The sequence below is a fragment of the Callospermophilus lateralis genome, chromosome 11, assembly GCF_048772815.1.
Source record: "Callospermophilus lateralis isolate mCalLat2 chromosome 11, mCalLat2.hap1, whole genome shotgun sequence".
NCBI classification, from domain to species: domain Eukaryota; kingdom Metazoa; phylum Chordata; class Mammalia; order Rodentia; family Sciuridae; genus Callospermophilus; species Callospermophilus lateralis.
The window spans coordinates 15,916,929-15,935,344 of record NC_135315.1 but is presented as its reverse complement, the minus strand read 5'-3'; the positions used below and the strand labels follow the sequence as shown (position 1 = coordinate 15,935,344).

The window sequence follows — 18,416 nt, the reverse complement described above, 5'->3', positions numbered from 1 at the left end:
TGTCCAAATTGCAAAGGAAGACAGAAAACAAGGTTGCCCATTTACAAATAAGAATTATGAGCTTGGAAAGAGCTGAAGTAACTTGCTAACCGTAAAGAGCTGAAGTAACTGTCACAAGGTGGGTAAATGGAACTTGGATTCTTAACTTGGGTCTGACTCCTTTTACTAAACTTAATGAAATCACATACACACCACCCTGCCCCCTCACCCCAGGGCATGTGGAAAGCCATTTCTCAGTATTGATTCCACTATAGCAAGTATCATCTTGGCAAAAATCCCCTGCAACCAGTCAGAAACCTCACTAAGACCCAAGCATCTGGCCTGATGCCTGGTACCTCATAGGCCCTCAGTAAAGAGCATTCAGCTGAGCTTTCATGGGAGTAGGGGTGGGGGTGGGGGGCATGGGCACAGAGGATTCTAGCCTTTCTTGAAAACAGATAAGGATCTGGGTGCTGGGTTCCTCGAAATCCCCAGCCCTCACAGCACACAAGGCTCCTGCAAAGTGTGGCCATGTTCTGTTGACAACCAAGCTTGCCTAGGAGCTTTAAGAAGTAGGGAACTGGGCTGGATTCTCCACAGAATTGTCCAGATGTGGCCCTGCTCTCTGCCTTGCGAGCTCAAGATCAAAGGCAGATGGTGGCCGGAGTCGTGTGCTCAGATGGTGAACAGTGAGGAACGCTGGTGCGCTGGTGCAGGAAGTGCCCCCTTCCACAGAAACTGGAACAGGGCCTCAGTGGCTTGAACTGACCTCTGTCCTGGCCCATGCAGTGCTCGTTCATGCTTTTCAGCCCTTGAGCAGAATCTTCTCTGCCTGGAATGTGGCAAAAATTTCATCTACTTTTCCTTACCAAATGGAGCTGATAGGGCTGTGGCTGTGCCTGCCCATCTGTGTCTCCCGGCAGCTGGCACAGGGGAGCAGCACACGCTCAGTGACTGTGGGGGACAGGAACAAGCCCACCTCTTGCTGGACACATAGTGGACCGCGTGCTGGCAAGTGGTGGACTCTCTGGAGCCACATCACAGTCCAGTGATGTCAGGGAGTTGGCTTCTGCCCTGTCAGTGGGCGAATGCCAAAACCAATTCAGGCTGGTCAAGAAGCAGGGATCCAGCCCCATTCCAGAAGTATCCTGAGTTTGCGCTCTTCAGACAGGGAGAGGGTGGCTCAGGTGAAGATGGCAAACCCTCAGATCTCTTGCAGATACAGGGCTGGTAGAGGAAAGACCAAGAGGAGGATCTTGGAGGCAGCCCCAGCACAGCCAGGGCCCTGGGGGTCACTGGACATGCCACACCAAGAAGACACATCCCAAGGGGCATTGAAGAAGCAGTTTCCAGAAGGCCACCTGGCCTTGTCAGGGCTGCCCAAGCTAGCCGTGTAGTCATGGAATGACAAGGTTTTTTTGGTGTGACTGCCCACTGTCTTTCAGGGCCAGAGTGTGGCTAGTGGATCCTTTCCAAGACACTGTAGGGGGCTTTGGTGGGTGCAGCTTTTGGGGCATGCAATCACTGAACTGATTATTTGCCAAGAAAATCAGCTGGCACCGATGGGAGGAGCTAAGTGATGGGGAAGATTACCCAAGGCTGGAGAAAAAAAGAAAAGCCCAACTTGTTTGTTCCAAAAAAGTACCACGGTGGACAGCCCAGGAAAACAATAAAACTTATATTACAGTTTCATAGTGTATTTATTTGATTACTTGCAGTGGGAGAACGTGAGTCTCCTTTGCATTTAGGATCTCCATCCAAATGTCTCAGTCCTGCTCTTAGCCCAGGATCATAGGCGATTTTTCTAGGGTTGCTCAGGGAATATGAGTAGACCTGGTCCTGGCCTCCAGCCCCTGACTCCTAATCCAGTGCTCTGCGCTGCAGCGGCCTGTTGGGTAATACTGAATAACTGGATTGTCTTCCCGGTTTATGAAATTTCCATTTGGTCCTTTGCTACCGGCCAGTTGGTGGGAGTGATGCCGGTCTTCTGGGACATCAAGTGGACAGATTTTCTCCAGGTTTCTGGATGCGGCTCCAACCAGCAAAAGCGCTACATTCCTATTCAGCCAGTGACAATAACACAGGGGTCACATAAATGCTAAAACAGGACGGGCAATAGCTGTTGGCTTTCAGACTTAACTGGGGCCCTGACTTCCCCTCCCCCATTCTTCGCCCCGGTGGCGGGACCCAGGGCTCCGCCCCTTCTCCAGACCGGGGGAGGGGTCCTCCTAGGCAAAGAAGCAGCGGATGCTTGGCTGCTAGAAATTTTGGCAGAAGGAGGCGGGATGGAGGGGGTGCTGGCGGCTTGGTGTTGCCGGGATGGAGTGGGTGCTGGCGGCCTGGTCTAGCCACCTGGGTCAGCCACTCGCCCCCGCCCTCGGCTGGCCGGGCTTCGCAGCCCAGGTCCCGCCACGCGGTGAAGTTTGCGGAAAGTTTTGCAGTTGCTTCCCCGCCCGCGCCAGTTGGGGAGTTGTGACGCAGCGTCTGGGGCTCCAGGCCGGGACCGAAAAGAGAGGGAAGGCGCGGCGGGGAGAGATTAGGAAACCGGGAGAAAAAGAACGCACGCCGGGGTCCTCCTTGACCGCGCGGATCCTCCTCCCCCTTCTCTGCCTCCTGACGCTTTCTCAGCAGCCTGGTCCCCAGCCCCAACGCCTCCTCCCCTTCCCCTCCCACGCTGCCCGCTTCCCTTCCCCTCTGCCCCTCCAACCCTCCTCCCGAGTTCTGCGCTCCTCCCTCCGCCCTCCCTCCGTCCGGCCTGCCTCTTCCCTCCTCCTCCCCGGGAGGCATCACTTCGTCCCAACCCGGAGGAGGACGCGAGCCCCTCAGCCACCTCAGCCATCGCCAGGGCTGCCACCGCGCACCGCCCCCTGCGCCCTTGGTCCCGCGTCCACCGAGCGCCGCGAGGATGGGGCCCATCCTTCAGCCCCCTGCACGCTGGCCTCGTCACCTGCTGCGATGCGTCCTGCTCCTGGGGGGCCTGCACCTCAACCCTCCCGGGGCCGCCGCCGCCGCCGCCGCCGCCCTCCCGGGTAAGGCGCTGCCAACTTGGCCAACTTCGGGGGCCGGGCGCGGGAAACGGGCCTCTCCAGACTTTTCCCTCTTTTCCCCAGAAGCGTGTGTGCGTGTGCCTGTGTGTGTGACTGGGTTTTTAAAAATCGCCTCGGCTTTTCTGCGAGCGGGGGAGGAGAGGGGAGGAGGAGCGCGCTTGGAGGTGGCGGAGGACCTGAGTGGAACCAGATGTGGCGGGCGGCGGGGGAGGGGAACCGGGGCGGCCGCCTGGGAGAAGGAGGGCTGCGGGACCCCCGCCCGGCCTCCCGGACCACCCGGCCGGCCCTGCGCGCCCGGGGAACCAGGGGCTCGGCCCAGCGGTCCCCAGCGAGTCCCTCGCTCTGTCCCAGGACTGGGGTCCCGCACCATCCGGGCTCAAGGGTTCTTTTGCTCGTCTCGCGTCTCGGGCGGGGAGGGGGCTGTTTATATTTTCTTGTCCACACTTGGTCTTCAAGGACAGCTTGTGGCATGCGGCATCCCCACGCTCCCGTCGAGCTCTGTGGGGACAGTTTTATGCCATGAAGTTAAAACGACAGACTGGGTGCCTGTGCGTGAGTGTGTGTGTGTGTGTGTGTGTGTGTGTGTGTGAGAGAGAGAGAGAGAGAGAGAGAGACAGAGAGAGACAGAGAGAGATGCTGTTTGGGCGGCCCTGGCCAAGCGGGTGCCCCTCCAGAGTGGACAGATCTTGAACCGCAAAAGAGCTGCTAAAGATGCCAAAACTCGACCAACAGAAAACCAACCAAACAAACCCCCAAATGGTACCCTTGTCTTCCTGCTGCTTTTTCAAGGGTGATAGCAAAATATGGGGATAGACAAATCCATCGCCAAGAATCTGGGAGTTAAAGGAAAAGATCCACATCTTGGGGGCTGACTGGAGTGAAAGGCGCTGGGTGCTGAGACCAACTCCTGCTTCCCATTTAATTCGGGGTTGGGGTGAGTGAAAGGGAACAGTCAGAGCAGTGAATGCAGTTCTGTGCAAGGACCAGACAGACCCTGGAAAGCCTGAAGCCTCTGGCCTGGCCTGGTGTGCCATGGGCATCCAAGACTCACATCTGCCCAGGAGAAGGAAAGGCGGGCCAGGGCGACCCACATTCTCACCAGGAAGAGTCCCTCCTGAATTCCAGACCAACCTGGAGTTGCAGGCTGGACAAACACAAAGCACACAGAGCACAGGCCTCCCTGCACTCCTTCCTGAGCCTCACTCCTCTGTGAAGGAGCAGTGGGAGGGAGGAGGAAGAGGATGGCCATTCCCAGAGCCCCAGCCCTTGTGTAAAGCCAAGCCCTGGGAGAGTGGTGGCCAGAGTGCTGACTCGGCCTTTTCCCCCAGGGAGCTTTGGGCAGAGGGAGCTGGAGGTGCCTGGTGAGGGGCCCAGTCAGGGAGAATAAGGAGGCCAGGAGTGGGTCCCCTTGCCTCCTGACTGGTTTCTGGTCCTCCATGCTGTCCCCACAACTGTGCCCCTGGACCACAGTACCCAGAGCCTCAGAGGTTGGGCTGCGTGGATCACTCCACCAGAGGAAGCTCAGGTCTGGGAGGACATGGGTGGGTGGGTGGGAGGACATGGGTGGGAGGGAGGGGGTTCCCACTGGAGCAGTTGAGCAGGAAGTGAATGAAGTTGCGGCCTAACTTTCTTGTTGCCTCTGTACACATCTCCCCACTCTGCCTGGGGTGCTTCTGACCCCACCCTGCCAACTGCCATTTGTCCCTCCTCTGGGAAGCCTGTGCAGAGCTTCCTGACTGAATTCCTTCCCGAAGAGCTCTCATCTCTCTCACCTGATGAATCAGGTGAGCCCCGGGAGAAATCCTCCAGCATTGGGAGCCCCAGGAAATGCTGTGGGAGGTGGTTTGCTTGGCAGTCCAGCATGGTGGTGAAAACGCCCCAGGGAGGGGCTATGTGGGTGGTTTCCTGACCACCAGCAGGGAGCCTTTGGGGGCCAAGGGGTTGCAGGGCCTTCTTGGTGTGCAGTGACAGGATCCATCTTTTTCCCACCCCTGTGAGTGCCCCACAGAGCTTGTTTCTGGAGGCGTCCTCTGAGTTAATTGATGTATTACTGCACTTTTGGAGCATTCAGTTTGCTCAGCACTGAGCCAAGGACTTCGGGAGGGAGGGAGAGAAGAGTGTAAGATGCATCCCTTGTGGGAGAATGAAAAACATTTAACAGGATGGGGAGGTGGGATTCCACTGGTGGGTGCCTGCTCATGACTCACAGCCATGCTAAAAGGCTCAGGGTGCCATTTCTCATTTAATTCTGAAAACACCCAAGGAGATAGGTATTGTTAGACCCTTTTTGCAGAGGAGGAAATGGAGGCTAAGAGGGATCTGAGAGTTTATTTGAGTCATGCAACTAGGAAGTGAAAGGCTGGGGCAGGAGTGCTTAATGGCTAGAGCCAGAGAGAGAAAGAGCTCTCTTCAAGGAGTGAGGCTCTCTAGAGAGAGGTCGGGTGGGGCAGACTTTGCAGAGCAGGGAGAGGAGCAGAGGGGAGACCAGAAAGGTGGCCCCAGCTCTCCTGGGGATAATGCGGAAGCTTGCTGGGCTCCTGAAAGAAACTGGCCAGGTTCCTGGGAGGCCAAAATGGGGAAGCAACTTGCAGGCTGGCTGTGGGAACTCTGGAGAAGCGCTGGCAGTTTTGGAGCAGAAGAATGAGGTAGGGATTGGAAAGGGGGATCTGCTCTCCTAGTTGTGAAATGAAAAGACCTTGAGGAATCCTCCCATGAGGAAGGACGTTGGTCCAAAGGACAGGGAGGGCATGTTACTTCTAAGAGCAATCGGGTAGCAAACCTCTGGTACTTGCAGCTGCCGCCAGAACCAGCCAGAAAAGCTCCCCGAACCTCCAGCTGGCTCCCCCCAGGAATCAGAGTTCAGAGCCTTCTTCTTTCCCCCGAAAAACTCACTTTTCCTTGCTGCAGCTGCTGGCCCTCGGTGAGCTGCCAGGGCCTGGGGTGCTCCATCCCACTGTGCTTGCAATGGATCCCTGCTCTCCCCTGGATACAGGTGTGGGAGGAGGAAGCCTGGGTTTGGGTGTCCATTTGCTCAGACCAGAGAAGTCTTGGCTCTCTGATCCCACATGATCCCATGACTTGGTCAGATGAGATGAGAATGCTGTGAACTTCTCAGGAGAGTCTTCATTTGAATCCACCATTGATTTATGCATTAAAAAGGAGAGATGAGGCCGGGCACCATAGCACATGCCTATAGTCCCAGTGACTCGGGAGGCGGAGGCAGGAGGATCACAAGTTCAAAGCCAGACTCAGCAACTTAGGCCCTAAGCAACTCAGTGAGAACCCTCTCTTTAAATGAAATACAAAAAAAGGGCTGGGGTTGGGCACAGTGGTGCACGCCTGTAATCCCAGCAGCTCAGGAGGCTGAGACAGGAGGATCTCAAGTTCAAAGCCAGCCTCAGCAACGGCAAGGCACTAAGCAACTCAGTAAGACCCTGTCTCTAAATAAAATACACAATAGGGCTGGGATGTGACTCAGTGGTCTAGTACCCCTGAGTTCAATCCCCGGTACCAAAAAAAAAAAAAAAAATGGAGGTATGACCACAGCAGTGGAGGCCTAGATGGGCCTAGTGCTTTCCAGCAGCTGCTCCTCACCTCTCACAGCCCCATGAGCGTCTCTTGCCCTTTATGCCCTGAGAGTCAAGAGTTGAGCAGTGACTTTGCTCATGACCACACCACTAGAAAGTGGAAAAAATGGGATTACAATCAGGTGAGGCCAGAGAGGCTGAACCCTTTAGTACCAGATTAGATGAAGCCCCGGGGCATACATTAGGGAAGGCTGGAAATTTTCTCTGTAGCTCCAAGTCCTCTAGGACACCCTCTCCTGTGTCCTTCTGAGAGGGATCCTGAGGAGGAGGGTGGACAGCCCTGAGTTTCAGGGCAACTGTTTGGGCATTTTGCTCCCCCATGTCTCAGTGGGCCCAGGACTCAGGGATCTTACCCCCCTCAATGTGCTCAGGGTCATTGTAGTGCCCCTTCCAAGGAGATGTCAATAAACAAGTACAGAGTGAGGGACTCAAGGTTCCCCAGTCTGGCACCCCAGCTTCCCCGAGGTCAGAGGGTCACAAGCTCATTCATTCATTCAGTGTGTTTACTGAGAATGTGCAATGCTGACAGATGGTCAAGGCCTGTGGGTGCCTCCTTTGAGCCTACCAACCCCTGCAGCTCCAGTGGGGGTCCCTGGACTTGGAGGGCCAGGCATTGCTGACAGGAAGTGTGTCTTCCTGTTTAGTCCTGCATGGGATGGGAGAACCCCTTTCCCAGAATTAGGTCCTATAAGTCTGGTTGGGGTGGGCCACTGGAGTGGTTACACAGCTCTTGGAACCCAACCTGGGCACTGCAAATCCTAGGTGCTCCTCAGCTAGGGGATGGGTCAGTAAACAGCAGGCCAGTAGAAGGCTGTAAGGTGGCATCTGCTGCCCAGGCCAATCCCGGAGTCAGCCTGCCGCAGCCTCTTAGGAAACAGATGGAGTTGGTCCAGCTCTGGTTCATTCCTGCCCTTCCTCCTCTCCTGGGAACTCTGTCCCTTCTCCCAGGCCCTTGGCGCTGCACCCTTCTAGCACAGACCCTCCCACTCGTTCTGCTGGGTCCATACTTTCTGCCCACCCCAGCCCTGCCCCTTCCCCCCGTAGCCCTCTGAGTGCGCATTCTGTTCTCCTGCGTTGTTGCAAGAGGAGGCTGAAACCTGGCCCCTGCGCCTTTGCTCCCTTTCGGCACTCTCTGCCCTGTCCTGCCTGGCCCTCCTCCCGCACCACCAGGCCTTTGCCCTCACGCTCCCTCGGCCTGCAGGCCCTCCTCTCCCTTCTCCCTGGCTACCACTGACCTTTCCTTCAGGATTCTAGGATCCTGAGGACACTCAGGGGTCCTGGTCATTACCCCTTGTGTTCCCCTGAATTGAAGGAAGACAAACACACAGACATCACCCACAGTGACAAATCCCCGAATGGGACTGAGGACTCTTTTCTCAGGGCTCATCTCAAAAAGAAGTGGTGAAATGCATCTATGGGGGGCTGGGTCCTTCTACAGGGAAATGAAGGAAACAGAGTTCCCCAGGCTTCCCTGATGTCCCCAAGGTGTTGGGAGGGAAGTGTGAAGTGGCTATCACTGATGGGTCGGTCCTCTTTCCTGTAGATTGAGGCAGGAGTAGGGGTGTGGCTGGTGTGTTCCCCTCCATAAATAGGGGCAGGATTCAAAGGACCAAGATTAATGCCACTCATCAGCTGTGGGACCTCAGGTAGAGGCTCAAGTGTCTTCATTTAGGACACTTATGGGAACAATAATGTTCCCCTTGTAGGGTTCCTGTGAGAATTACATACAAATGACATAAGTATGTCTGAAAGATGTAGCCAGTACAATACTAGGCAACAGAATCATTTCTTAGAAAATAATATTAAATTATTGCCATTTTTATTATTATTAAGAAGAGAGACTATAAATATAGAGGGACTCAAATATGACCAAACACAGTACTCAATGTACAAAGTCCTAACTGTAACTAATTTGGAGGGGCAGTACTGGGTGTTGGACCCAGGGGTGCTCTTCTACTAATCTACATCCCTAGCCCTTTTTATTTTTATTTATTTTTATTTTTTTGGTGGTGGGGAATGAATTCAGGGGTGCTTAACCACTGAGCCACATCCCCAGCCCTATTTTGTATTTTATTTAGAGACAGGATCTCACTGAGTTACTTAGGGCCTCACTAAGGTCTCAAACTTGAGATCCTCCTGCCTCAGCCTCCCAAGTAGCTCCCAGGTGTGTGCCACTGCACCCAGCTGATGGTTTTCTGTCTTCTAGTTCTTGTGATGCCATTTGCATCCATGGTTTCTCCCTCCAGCTTCCTCTCCATCCTCAGTCCAGAGCTGCCATTGCTGCCTAGTTCATGATCCTAAAAGGCAGCTTTATAAGTTTTAAACTTGTTGAATGAATTCAAAGCCTTTTTCAGCCAGGCTTCTGCCCGCCAAACCCACCTTTTTTTTTTTTTTTTTTTTTTGGTACCAACTGCTTAACCACTGTGCCATATTCACAGCCCTTTTTTTCTTGGGGGGGAGGGTGCCATGGATTGAATTCAGGGGCACTTGACCACCAAGCCTCACCCCCAGCCCTATTATGTATTTTATTTAGAGATAGGGTCTCACTGAGTTGCTTTGTGCCTCACCTTTGCTGAGGCTGGCTTTGAACTCACGATCCTCCTGCATCAGCCTCCTGAGCTGCTGGGATGACAGGCGTGCACCACCATGCCCGGCAGATCCTCCCTTTCTTTTCAACCCCTTGTATGAGTCTTAACTGAGCTACTTGCTGTTAGTTACCCACAGTGCCCCATGTGCTGTCCAGTGAAGCCTCTGTGCCTATTTTTTCCCCTTCCAGAAGCACCAGCTTCCCACAGGTCTGTCTCTGCACCCTGGCCTTCCCTTACAGAGGCCTCACCTGGCTTACAACTGGAGGATGCCCAGTTGCCCTCAGCTGGAAGGAGCCTTTCTCTCCTGAGCTCCTCAAGCTCCTCCCTCGTGAGGCCACTTCCTCCCTTTCTGAATTAAAAGCACTGTCTGAGCAGGGGCTTTGGTTTTTGGGTTGGTTTTTTTGTGTGTGTGGAGAGTGCCTGGGATCAAACCCAGGGCCTCTGGCATACTATGTTTCATCCCCAGACCCTGGGCAGGACCTTTTAATCCCTACACCACAGGTTCAGTACCCTTGGCATGGTGGCATCTAGTAAATATTTGTTGAGATGAAAAAACAAAAATAAAGCAGACAAGAGTTCCAAATAAGTTTTTTTTTGTTGTTTGTTTGTTTTTTGTTTGTTTTTTTGGTTTTTGTTGTTGTTTTTAAATAGAAAGGCAATGAGGAGAGTTGACCTTTCAAGTTTTAGATGGTGTCCCAATCATGGAAAACACATGGCATTGAGTTAAAATAAACAGTAGAAAGGCCAATGGACTAGAAGAAATTCCAGAAGTAGATTTAAACTGATATAAAAACTCAATGTGCTATATACTAAAACAACAGTCTAATGGAAAAAGAAATCTTTTTTTTCTTTTTCTAAATTAATTTTTTATTTATATGTGACAGCAGAATGCATTACAATTCATATTACACATATAAGGAAAGAGAAATCTTTACTTTTAAATATTATTGAGACAACTGGTCTACAGTTAGAAAACTTGAGGAGTCGTGTGGTTCAGTTTTGCAACTTGAGCTTAATGTTTGTGTGAGGCTCTCGGTTCATCCCCAGCACGGAAAAAAGAAAATTTAATTTCAAGTTACAGCTGATCACACTTGAGGAAATTCAGCTGTCAAATGTTGCATAGAAGGTGCAAAGATCCCAAGAAATTAAATACTTAAATACTTAAACTAGTAAGAACAGATGGGTGTGGTGGCGAATGCCTGTAATCCCAGCAGCTCGGGAGGCTGGGGCAGAGGATTTTGAGTTTAAAGCCAGCCTCAGCAAAAGCAAGGCTCTAAGCAACTCAGTAAGACTTTGTCTCTAAATAAAATACAAAATAGGGCTGGGGATGTGGCTCAATGGTTGAGTGCCCGAGTTCAATTCCCAGTAACCACCCCCGCCACCCCCCCCCCAAAAAAAAATAGTAAAAACAGAAAAACTAATCTTAGCAGAACTGTTTGGAAATCAGTAGATATAACTAGGGCACTGTAAATTAGTTCAGCTTTCAAGATTCAATCTCTTGGGCAATATATAACCGATTTGCGAGATTTTATATCCTTTGAATTCATAATTCCACTTTAGAGAATTTCTAAGGCATTAATCTGAAAGAGGAAAAATATGTTCATAAAAGTGCTATTCATAGCAGCAAAACAAACTGGAAACTACATGATGGAGAATTTAAGTGATAGCCTAAGTGGCAAATAGATGACTAATGTCAGAGCATGAAATAAGTCCAAGAACGGTCCCATGACGACAGGGCGATCTTATAAAATGAAATGCACACAGTTCAACCAAGGCACATGCCCAGTCCTGGCGCCCCTGTGCTCGTCGCTTAGTTGACTCCTTTCCTTGGACCTGTTTTCTTCCTGACCACTGACAACCTGCCAGGCATGCTGTTTGGTGCTGAGGGTGCCACGTGAACTAGCCAGGCCGGGTTCCTGCCCTCCTGCTGCACCTTGTCTTCGGACAGCCAATCCTCCAAAATCTACAAGAAACAAGTCAAATGTTCACCGATTTCATTTTTAGGTGCGATTTTAAGTTCCCTCAAAGAGAAGCCATAGGTGGGCTCTAAATCTCAGAACTGGAAATAGGAATCTGTCAGACAGCAAAGAGAACAAGTCAGACCAGCCTGGCCGGGAGGAACCGCCTGACAGGAAACGGCTCTGCTGTCACTCTGGTCCCGGAGTACCGAGTGTTGGTATGACCCCAGAGGTGCTCAACCTCATTTCTGAAGGACTCGAGGAGCTTTGGTGGTTTGGAAATAGCTTTGAAGCCCTGTTTGTAATAGCAGAACAAAGCCAAAATGAAGAATGTACATCAAAAGAAATGCGGACACATAAATTATAGACACCTGATGAAATGCAATGCAGGAGTCAAAGAGTGAACCTCAGCTGCATGCACCAACTTGAGCGACTCTTAGATATGACATCAGGCCAGGAAAACAATCCCAGAGGATTATATATGAGACAATACTCTTTCTCAATCATTGAAAAAGGTTAAAAAAAAAAACCCAAAAAACCAAGCATTGGGATAGTCTTCACCCAGAAGCAGCACAACTGTTAACATTTTGCCACATTTACCATAATATTACTCTGAGTGTGTGTGTGTGTGTGTGTGTGTGTGTGTGTGTAGGGGTAGGTATCTAATAAAACTCTGAAAGTTAGTTGTACACATGACATTTCATACCTATTTAACCTTGTATCAACTAAAAATATTCTCCTACATAACCTAATACCAAAATCACACCCAAACCAGACGTCGTGTCGCACACCTGTAATCCCAACAGCTCCGGAGGCTGAAACAGGAGAATTGCGAGTCCAAGGCCAGCCTCAGTAACTTAGTGAGGCCCTAAGCAACTTGTCGAGACCCTGTCTCTAAATAAAATAAAAAAAGAGCTGAGGATGTGGCTCAGAGGTTAAGTGCCCCTGGGTTCAATCCCCAGTATCTTGCTTCCCCTTGCAAAAATAAAACACCCAAGAGATATTTTGGATATTTTTTTTTCCTTTTTGTACTGGGATTGGGCAGGGGGCACTTTACCACTGAGCTACATTACCAGCCCTTTTTATTGTTTGTTTTGAGACAAGGTCGCAAACTCAGCTGGACAGGAGGATGAAAAGTTCAAAGTCAGCCTCAGTAACTTGTAAGACCCTCAATAATTTAGTGAGATCCTGTCTCAAAATTAAAAAAAAAAAAAATTAAAATTAGGACTGGAAAAGGACTGCTGGGTTCAATTCCCAGTGTACCCCCCCCCCCCAGGAGAAAAAAAAAAAAACAGCTTGGCCTTTTTTTCCTTTTTTATTTGTTTGTTTGTTTTTACAGGGGCTTATGGGGCACTGGGGATTGAACCCAAAGGTACTTTACCACTAAGCCACATCCCCAGTCCTTCCTATTTTGTTAAGGGCCTCACTAAATTGTTGAGACTGGCCTCATCCTTGTGATCCTCCTGCTTGTATACAAAGTATATTCACACCATTCGTGTCTTCTTCACACATGTACTTAGGGTAGTGATGTTCATCTCATTCCACCATCTTTATTTAACCCCCTTGCCCCCTCCCTCCCACTCCTTCCCCTTTGCCCTATCTGAGTACAGCCTCCTTATATCAGAGAAAACATTCAGCATTTGGTTTTTTGGGATTGACTAACTTCACTTAGCATTATATTCTCCAACTCCTTCCATTTACCTGCAAATGCCATGATTTTATTCTCTTTTAATGCTGAGTAATATTCCATTGTGTGTGTATATCACACTTTCTTTATCCATTCATTACTGAAGGGCATCTAGGTTGGTTCCACAGTTTAGCTATTGTGAGTTGTGAGCAGCATTACTCTTAATAGGCAAAACTAAAACTTAGTCCCAAACTGAAAACTACTCAAATGGCCATCAAGAGTAGAACAGATGAATTATGGGATCTTCACACAATTGAATATCAATACCATAGAGCAATGAGAATGAATAATTTATAAACACCGATGACAGAATGGATGAAGCTCACAAATACATTGAGCCAGATGCCAATTCATAGTATATGACCCCCATCTGTATAAAATACCATAAATCCAACAAAACTGATCTGTGTTATTCATAGAAGATTGGTTACCCTTAGTAGGAGAAATGTCATTAGTGACCAAAGAGGGTCCAAATAAAATTTTAAAAGGACGTCAAACAGGGGAAAGAAATCTATAATTTGCATAGCAACTAGCTCATATAAACTAATGAGAAACCTCCAGTAATTTTTAGGCACCTATATCCAAATAGGTAACAATATAAAGATTATGAACAGAATTCAGGAAGAACAAATACAATGTCCCATAAGCCTACACAAAATGTTTTAAATCACCAGCAATCAAAAATTGAAGCAAAAGAAAAAAAAATAAACTAAAGCAATTTACCATTTTTTACTTCTCACAATATTTCCAAGATTGATGTAATGATATAGATGCTTTTCAAGTTATGATGGGTTTTGTCCTAAGAAATCCATTGTAAATTGAAAATGTAAGTCACAATGTATTTAAGAAGACCGCCTGTAATCCCAGTGGCTTGGGAGGCTGAGGTAGGAGGATCACAGGTTCAAAACCAGTCTCGGCAATTTAGCAAGGACCTAAGCAAGACCCTATCCAACATAAAAATTTTTATAAAGGGCTGGAATGTAGTTTAGTGGTTAAGCACCCTTGGGTCAATCCCCAGTTTTAAATATATATATATATATATATATATATATATATATATATATATATATATATATATGTATATATATATATAAAATATACCTAACTCTCCAAACAGCTTAGCCTCACAGTACACTCTGACTATGGTTTGTTTCCTTTAGTGATGGACTGGTGGGGAGCTGTGGTTCACTGCTTATTGTTTTATCTACTGGCTCAGCAGATTGGCAGGGTCTGTGTTAATGAGGGCTGCTGATGTGGACCAATCAAGCTCTTTCTTTATGCTTCGGATGTAATAAGCCAATCACAAGTCCATCATTTCACTTCCTGTTTAAGAGGAGTGGTCTCACCTGGTAGTTTTTGTTTGGTACCAGGGATTGAACTCACTCAACCACCAAGCCTCATCCCCAGCCCTATGTTGTATTTTAGACACGGGTTTCACTGAGTTGCTTAGTGCCTCGATATTGCTGAGGCTTTGAACTTGCAATCCTCCTGTCTCAGCCTCCCAAGCCACTGGGATTACAAGCATGAGCCACAGCGCCCCGCTCTCAGCTGGTAGTTTTGACTTGGCCATTGGAAAGGGGGCCTTGGGTAGGGGTCTGCTTTGGAGGCGCCAGCCTTTGCTAGGGGTAAGGGTAAAACTAAGGAAGGGCTGCTGTGGTTGAGGCTGTGAGGAACAGAAACGGGTATTTTAACTCAGAAGAAGTTGCTATGGTTAAAGCATCAGAGAGTAGCAAGTCACAGGATGTTCTCCTAACCTGATGTCTCCTTTCAGGTTGGCATGAGGTCCCCCTACTCTACTTTCTTTCTCCAAGGCCCTTATTTAATGCTTGCCTAAAGATCTGTCAGGCCTTGCTCTCCAGTCACGTGAATGCAGCCAGCCTCCATCCTGCCCCTAATACATCTTGGAATTGGTCCAAGTATGCAGCACGTGACTCCACGTAGCGCCTCAGAGCTACTCTGGGAGGGACCCTCCCCTCTACAATCCCTCAGTTGTTTTTAAGCCTTTTACAGGCTTAAACACCTCAGAGGGGTTTCCCTGAAGACGCACTCAAGGCCCACACCAGCAAAAGGTGGCTGCTGGTTGCAGTCTGCAGCCTGCCCCTTTCTCCACCAACGGCCCACCCAATACAGCCTCTTGCTCCTTTATCTGTGAAAAGAAGGAATTAGTGTGATCATTCAATCACAGAAAAGGAGCTTCAGCCAGAGAGTCTCAACCGGGGTCACGTAGTGAGTAAGAGCAGGGGCTGCAGTCCAGGGATGGACATACAGTTTCCTGCATGGTCCTCCACAAATATTAATTATTTATAATCATTATAAATAATATACTATTGATGTCAACAAACATTTGTGAACTTACTGCTTAATCCAAGACAGAACTTTGCAAATACTTCTATCTACCTATGCATTCCTGTTGGGTGTTTATCCTTGCTTTTAAATTTTCAATTCTTAGGGACTCAGGATGTAGCTCAGTGGTAATGTGTTTGTCTAGCATGCACCAGGCCCTGGATTTTGTCCCCAGCATCACAAAATAAGTAAATAATGACATTTTAATTTGTGGTATATAATACAAATACTGAAAAATAGACACCACAGTGTTCAGCTCTATATATTTTCCCAAACTGAATACACACGTGTGTGGCCAATGGTTTGATCCAGACAAAAATAACAGTGTCTAAATTGCTTGTAAATATTCTCCAAAGGTTTGTTGTGAACCGTTAGTTCTTCTTCATGAACTCTCTGCTTATGACCTTCCTCGTTTGTCTAATCCCGTCTTAACATATTAGAATGATCATGGTCTCTGTGTCTTTCTCATTTTTGTGACCTTCTTGCCATATTTGCTGCACGTACTTTTCCCCTTTGTTGTTCATTTAAAATCTTATTTGGGAAGCATCTTTTTTATCCTCCATCTTTCTCCACAACTTTGGCTTTTTTGTTAAGTTTTGCAAAGCACTAAGAGGTAAGACAGGTTTACCCCAACCTTGGGTCGCCAGACTGGATTTGTACTTTCCATCATTACCCCCAGAAGGAGCCACTTTCTCTGTTGGACTAGTGCTTCTCCCCTCCGCCAGGTTAACATCCATGGAGCTGCAGTTAGTCAACTGGAGGGAGGCTGCCAAAAATCAAAAATAAAGAAATAAAATTTAAAGCCTGAAAAATAAACATATAAATGTTTTCAAGATAAGAATACATTTATATGATTATGAAAATGATACCTACTTACAACATACAATTCAAACAATAGAAGAAAGTTACCCATCCCTCCACAAAAATACAAGGTGAACATTCCTAATCCAAAAAATAATATATGGGCTGGGGATGTGGCTCAAGCGGTATCGCGCTGGCCTGGCGTGTGTGCAGCGTGGGTTCGATCCTCAGCACCACATATAAACAAAGATGTTGTGTCCGCCGAAAACTAATATATATATAATCTGAAATGCTCCAAAATCTGAAATTTTTTGAGCACTGACATAATGCCACTGTGGAAAATTCCACACATAACCTCATGTGAGGGGTCGCAGTCAAAACAGAGGCTCTCTAAAAATACTGCCAAAAATTTATGAAACACAAATGTATTTTGCATTTAGACTTGGGTCCCATCCCCAAGATATTTCATTATGTAATATATGCAAATACTCCAAAATCCTGAAAAACCAAAAATCTGAAATGCTTCCAGTCCCAAGTATTTTGAATAAGGGATACTCAACCTGTGCATGAAATTTCAGCACTAAGAAACAATCACTATAAACATTTTGGAGAATAGCCTTCCAGATTGCCTCTTCTCTCCCTCCCTTTCTCTTTTCCTATAAAAAACTTAATATAGAGGTTTCATGTTTCTTTTGTTGATTTGTAATCCGTGTATTTCCACTCAACGTTTCTCTGGACTGTAAGATTCTGTTGTCTTGACATACATAACTTGCCCTTTGGACTTTTAGGTTATGTCTCATTCTCATGGTTGTAATCATCCTGTATGTTTCCTGGCAGGCTGAAGCCCTGAAGATTGGCAGGGATCCTAATGCAGGATGGGAAAGTGGTTTGACCTGACTCAATACCTGTGAACTGTCCCAGCTCTTTTGAGTGATGGGTATTGAACTCAGGGCTTCAAGCATGCTAAGCATGTACTTACCACTGAGCTATAGCCCCAGCCCCTCACCTAGCTTTTTGTTGACAGTGACTTGGCCAGGATTGTGTCACTGATCTCATGTACCTTTAGGTCCTCCTCAGAACCTCTGGGTTCACTTCTTCCCTCCCTCTTTCCCCTTAGTTGTAGAACTCTGCACAGATGGGCAAAGCCCACATAGATGAAGTTTGAAACAAAAGTTAGACACATGCATAGTTTCTTTTTAATGACAGAAAATACTAATTGCAGAAAATACAAAGAAAATAAAAACACACAGCCATCCCATGAATCAGCAATTACCAGTGTTAACGCTTGTGGGTGCACAGTGGTCTGTAACTCTTGCTTGCCTCAGAACTGCTGGGGACTCTTCTTTATAATCCAGACATCCGCTCTCCCTGAGATGCTAATTTGATAGGGCTGAGGTGGACTTGGGTACTGGCATTGTAAACAAGCTCCCCAGGTGCTTTGGACACTCAAGTTTAAAAACATGAATACAGGGCTGGGAATCTAGTTCAGTGTACTCGGTGGACGCTATATTGTTGGACTTTGGTTTTCCCACAAATCATTGCTATTAAAATCATGCTGTATAGTTAAATCTTGGTAGAAATTCTTAATTATTTCCTTAAGTTAAATTGCTAAGAAGTGAATTCTGGGGTCAAAGAGTTTGTGCTTTTAAAAGCTTTTGATAAATGCTGCCAAATTCTCCTGCAAAAGGGCCACCCTATTTGGGCTCTTTCTCCCATGAGGTCACTCTGCATGGAACAGTGCACTCTGGCCTTCCCATCCATGATCTCAGCCATCCTCCAGACCCCCCGCCCCCCGCCCCGGGGCAGTGCCAGGCACAGCTCCTGGCACCTGCAAAGTGCTCAGTAATTTGTATGATAAACATGAGGAACATTTTCTCCACTGATGAAATGATGACACTAGGGATGGAGGGGTCAGATGACTCGGTCAAGAGCAGGAATTTAAACCCAACTTTAAATCCAGAGTCTAAATCCGGAGTCTAACAACTCCATTGGTAGATTTTTTGTTTGTTTATTTGGTTGGTTGGTTGGTTGGGATTTTTTTTTTGTTGTTGTTGTTTTGTTTTTAGGTGCTGGGGATAGAACCCAGGGACACCCTCCCACAGAGCTACATCCTAAGCCCTTTAAATTCTTTCTTTATATTCTTTTTTCCTCCACACCCTCTGCTTTTTTTGTTTGTTTTTTAGTGCTGAAATTGAACATAGGGGTCATGCATGCTAGGCATAACATGCTACCACTGAGCTACATCCCCAACACCACCCCCCTTTTTTTTTTTTTTTTTGAAACAGTGTCTCACTAAATTGCCCAGGCTGGCCTTGAACCTGTGATCCTCCTGCCTCAGGCTATCAGGTCACTGGGATTAGAGGTGTGTGCTGAAATGCCCAGCTAATTTTTAATTAACATTAGGGAGGAAAAGAGATGGTTGTAAG

General features: G+C 48.0%; 1 protein-coding gene across 2 annotated transcripts in view; it reads left to right on the top strand.

The window, feature by feature from the left end:
• The first annotated feature begins 2,792 nt into the window (after nucleotides 1-2,792).
• The window catches only part of Mrc2 (mannose receptor C-type 2), a 54,720-nt gene continuing 39,096 nt past the window's right edge, over nucleotides 2,793-18,416 (top strand). For both annotated transcript variants that reach the window (XM_076870482.2, XM_076870481.2), the window contains exon 1: nucleotides 2,793-3,008. In XM_076870482.2, the coding sequence (XP_076726597.2) occupies nucleotides 2,885-3,008 (124 nt within the window). In that variant the 5' untranslated portion in view covers nucleotides 2,793-2,884. The remainder of the gene's footprint in view (nucleotides 3,009-18,416) is intronic.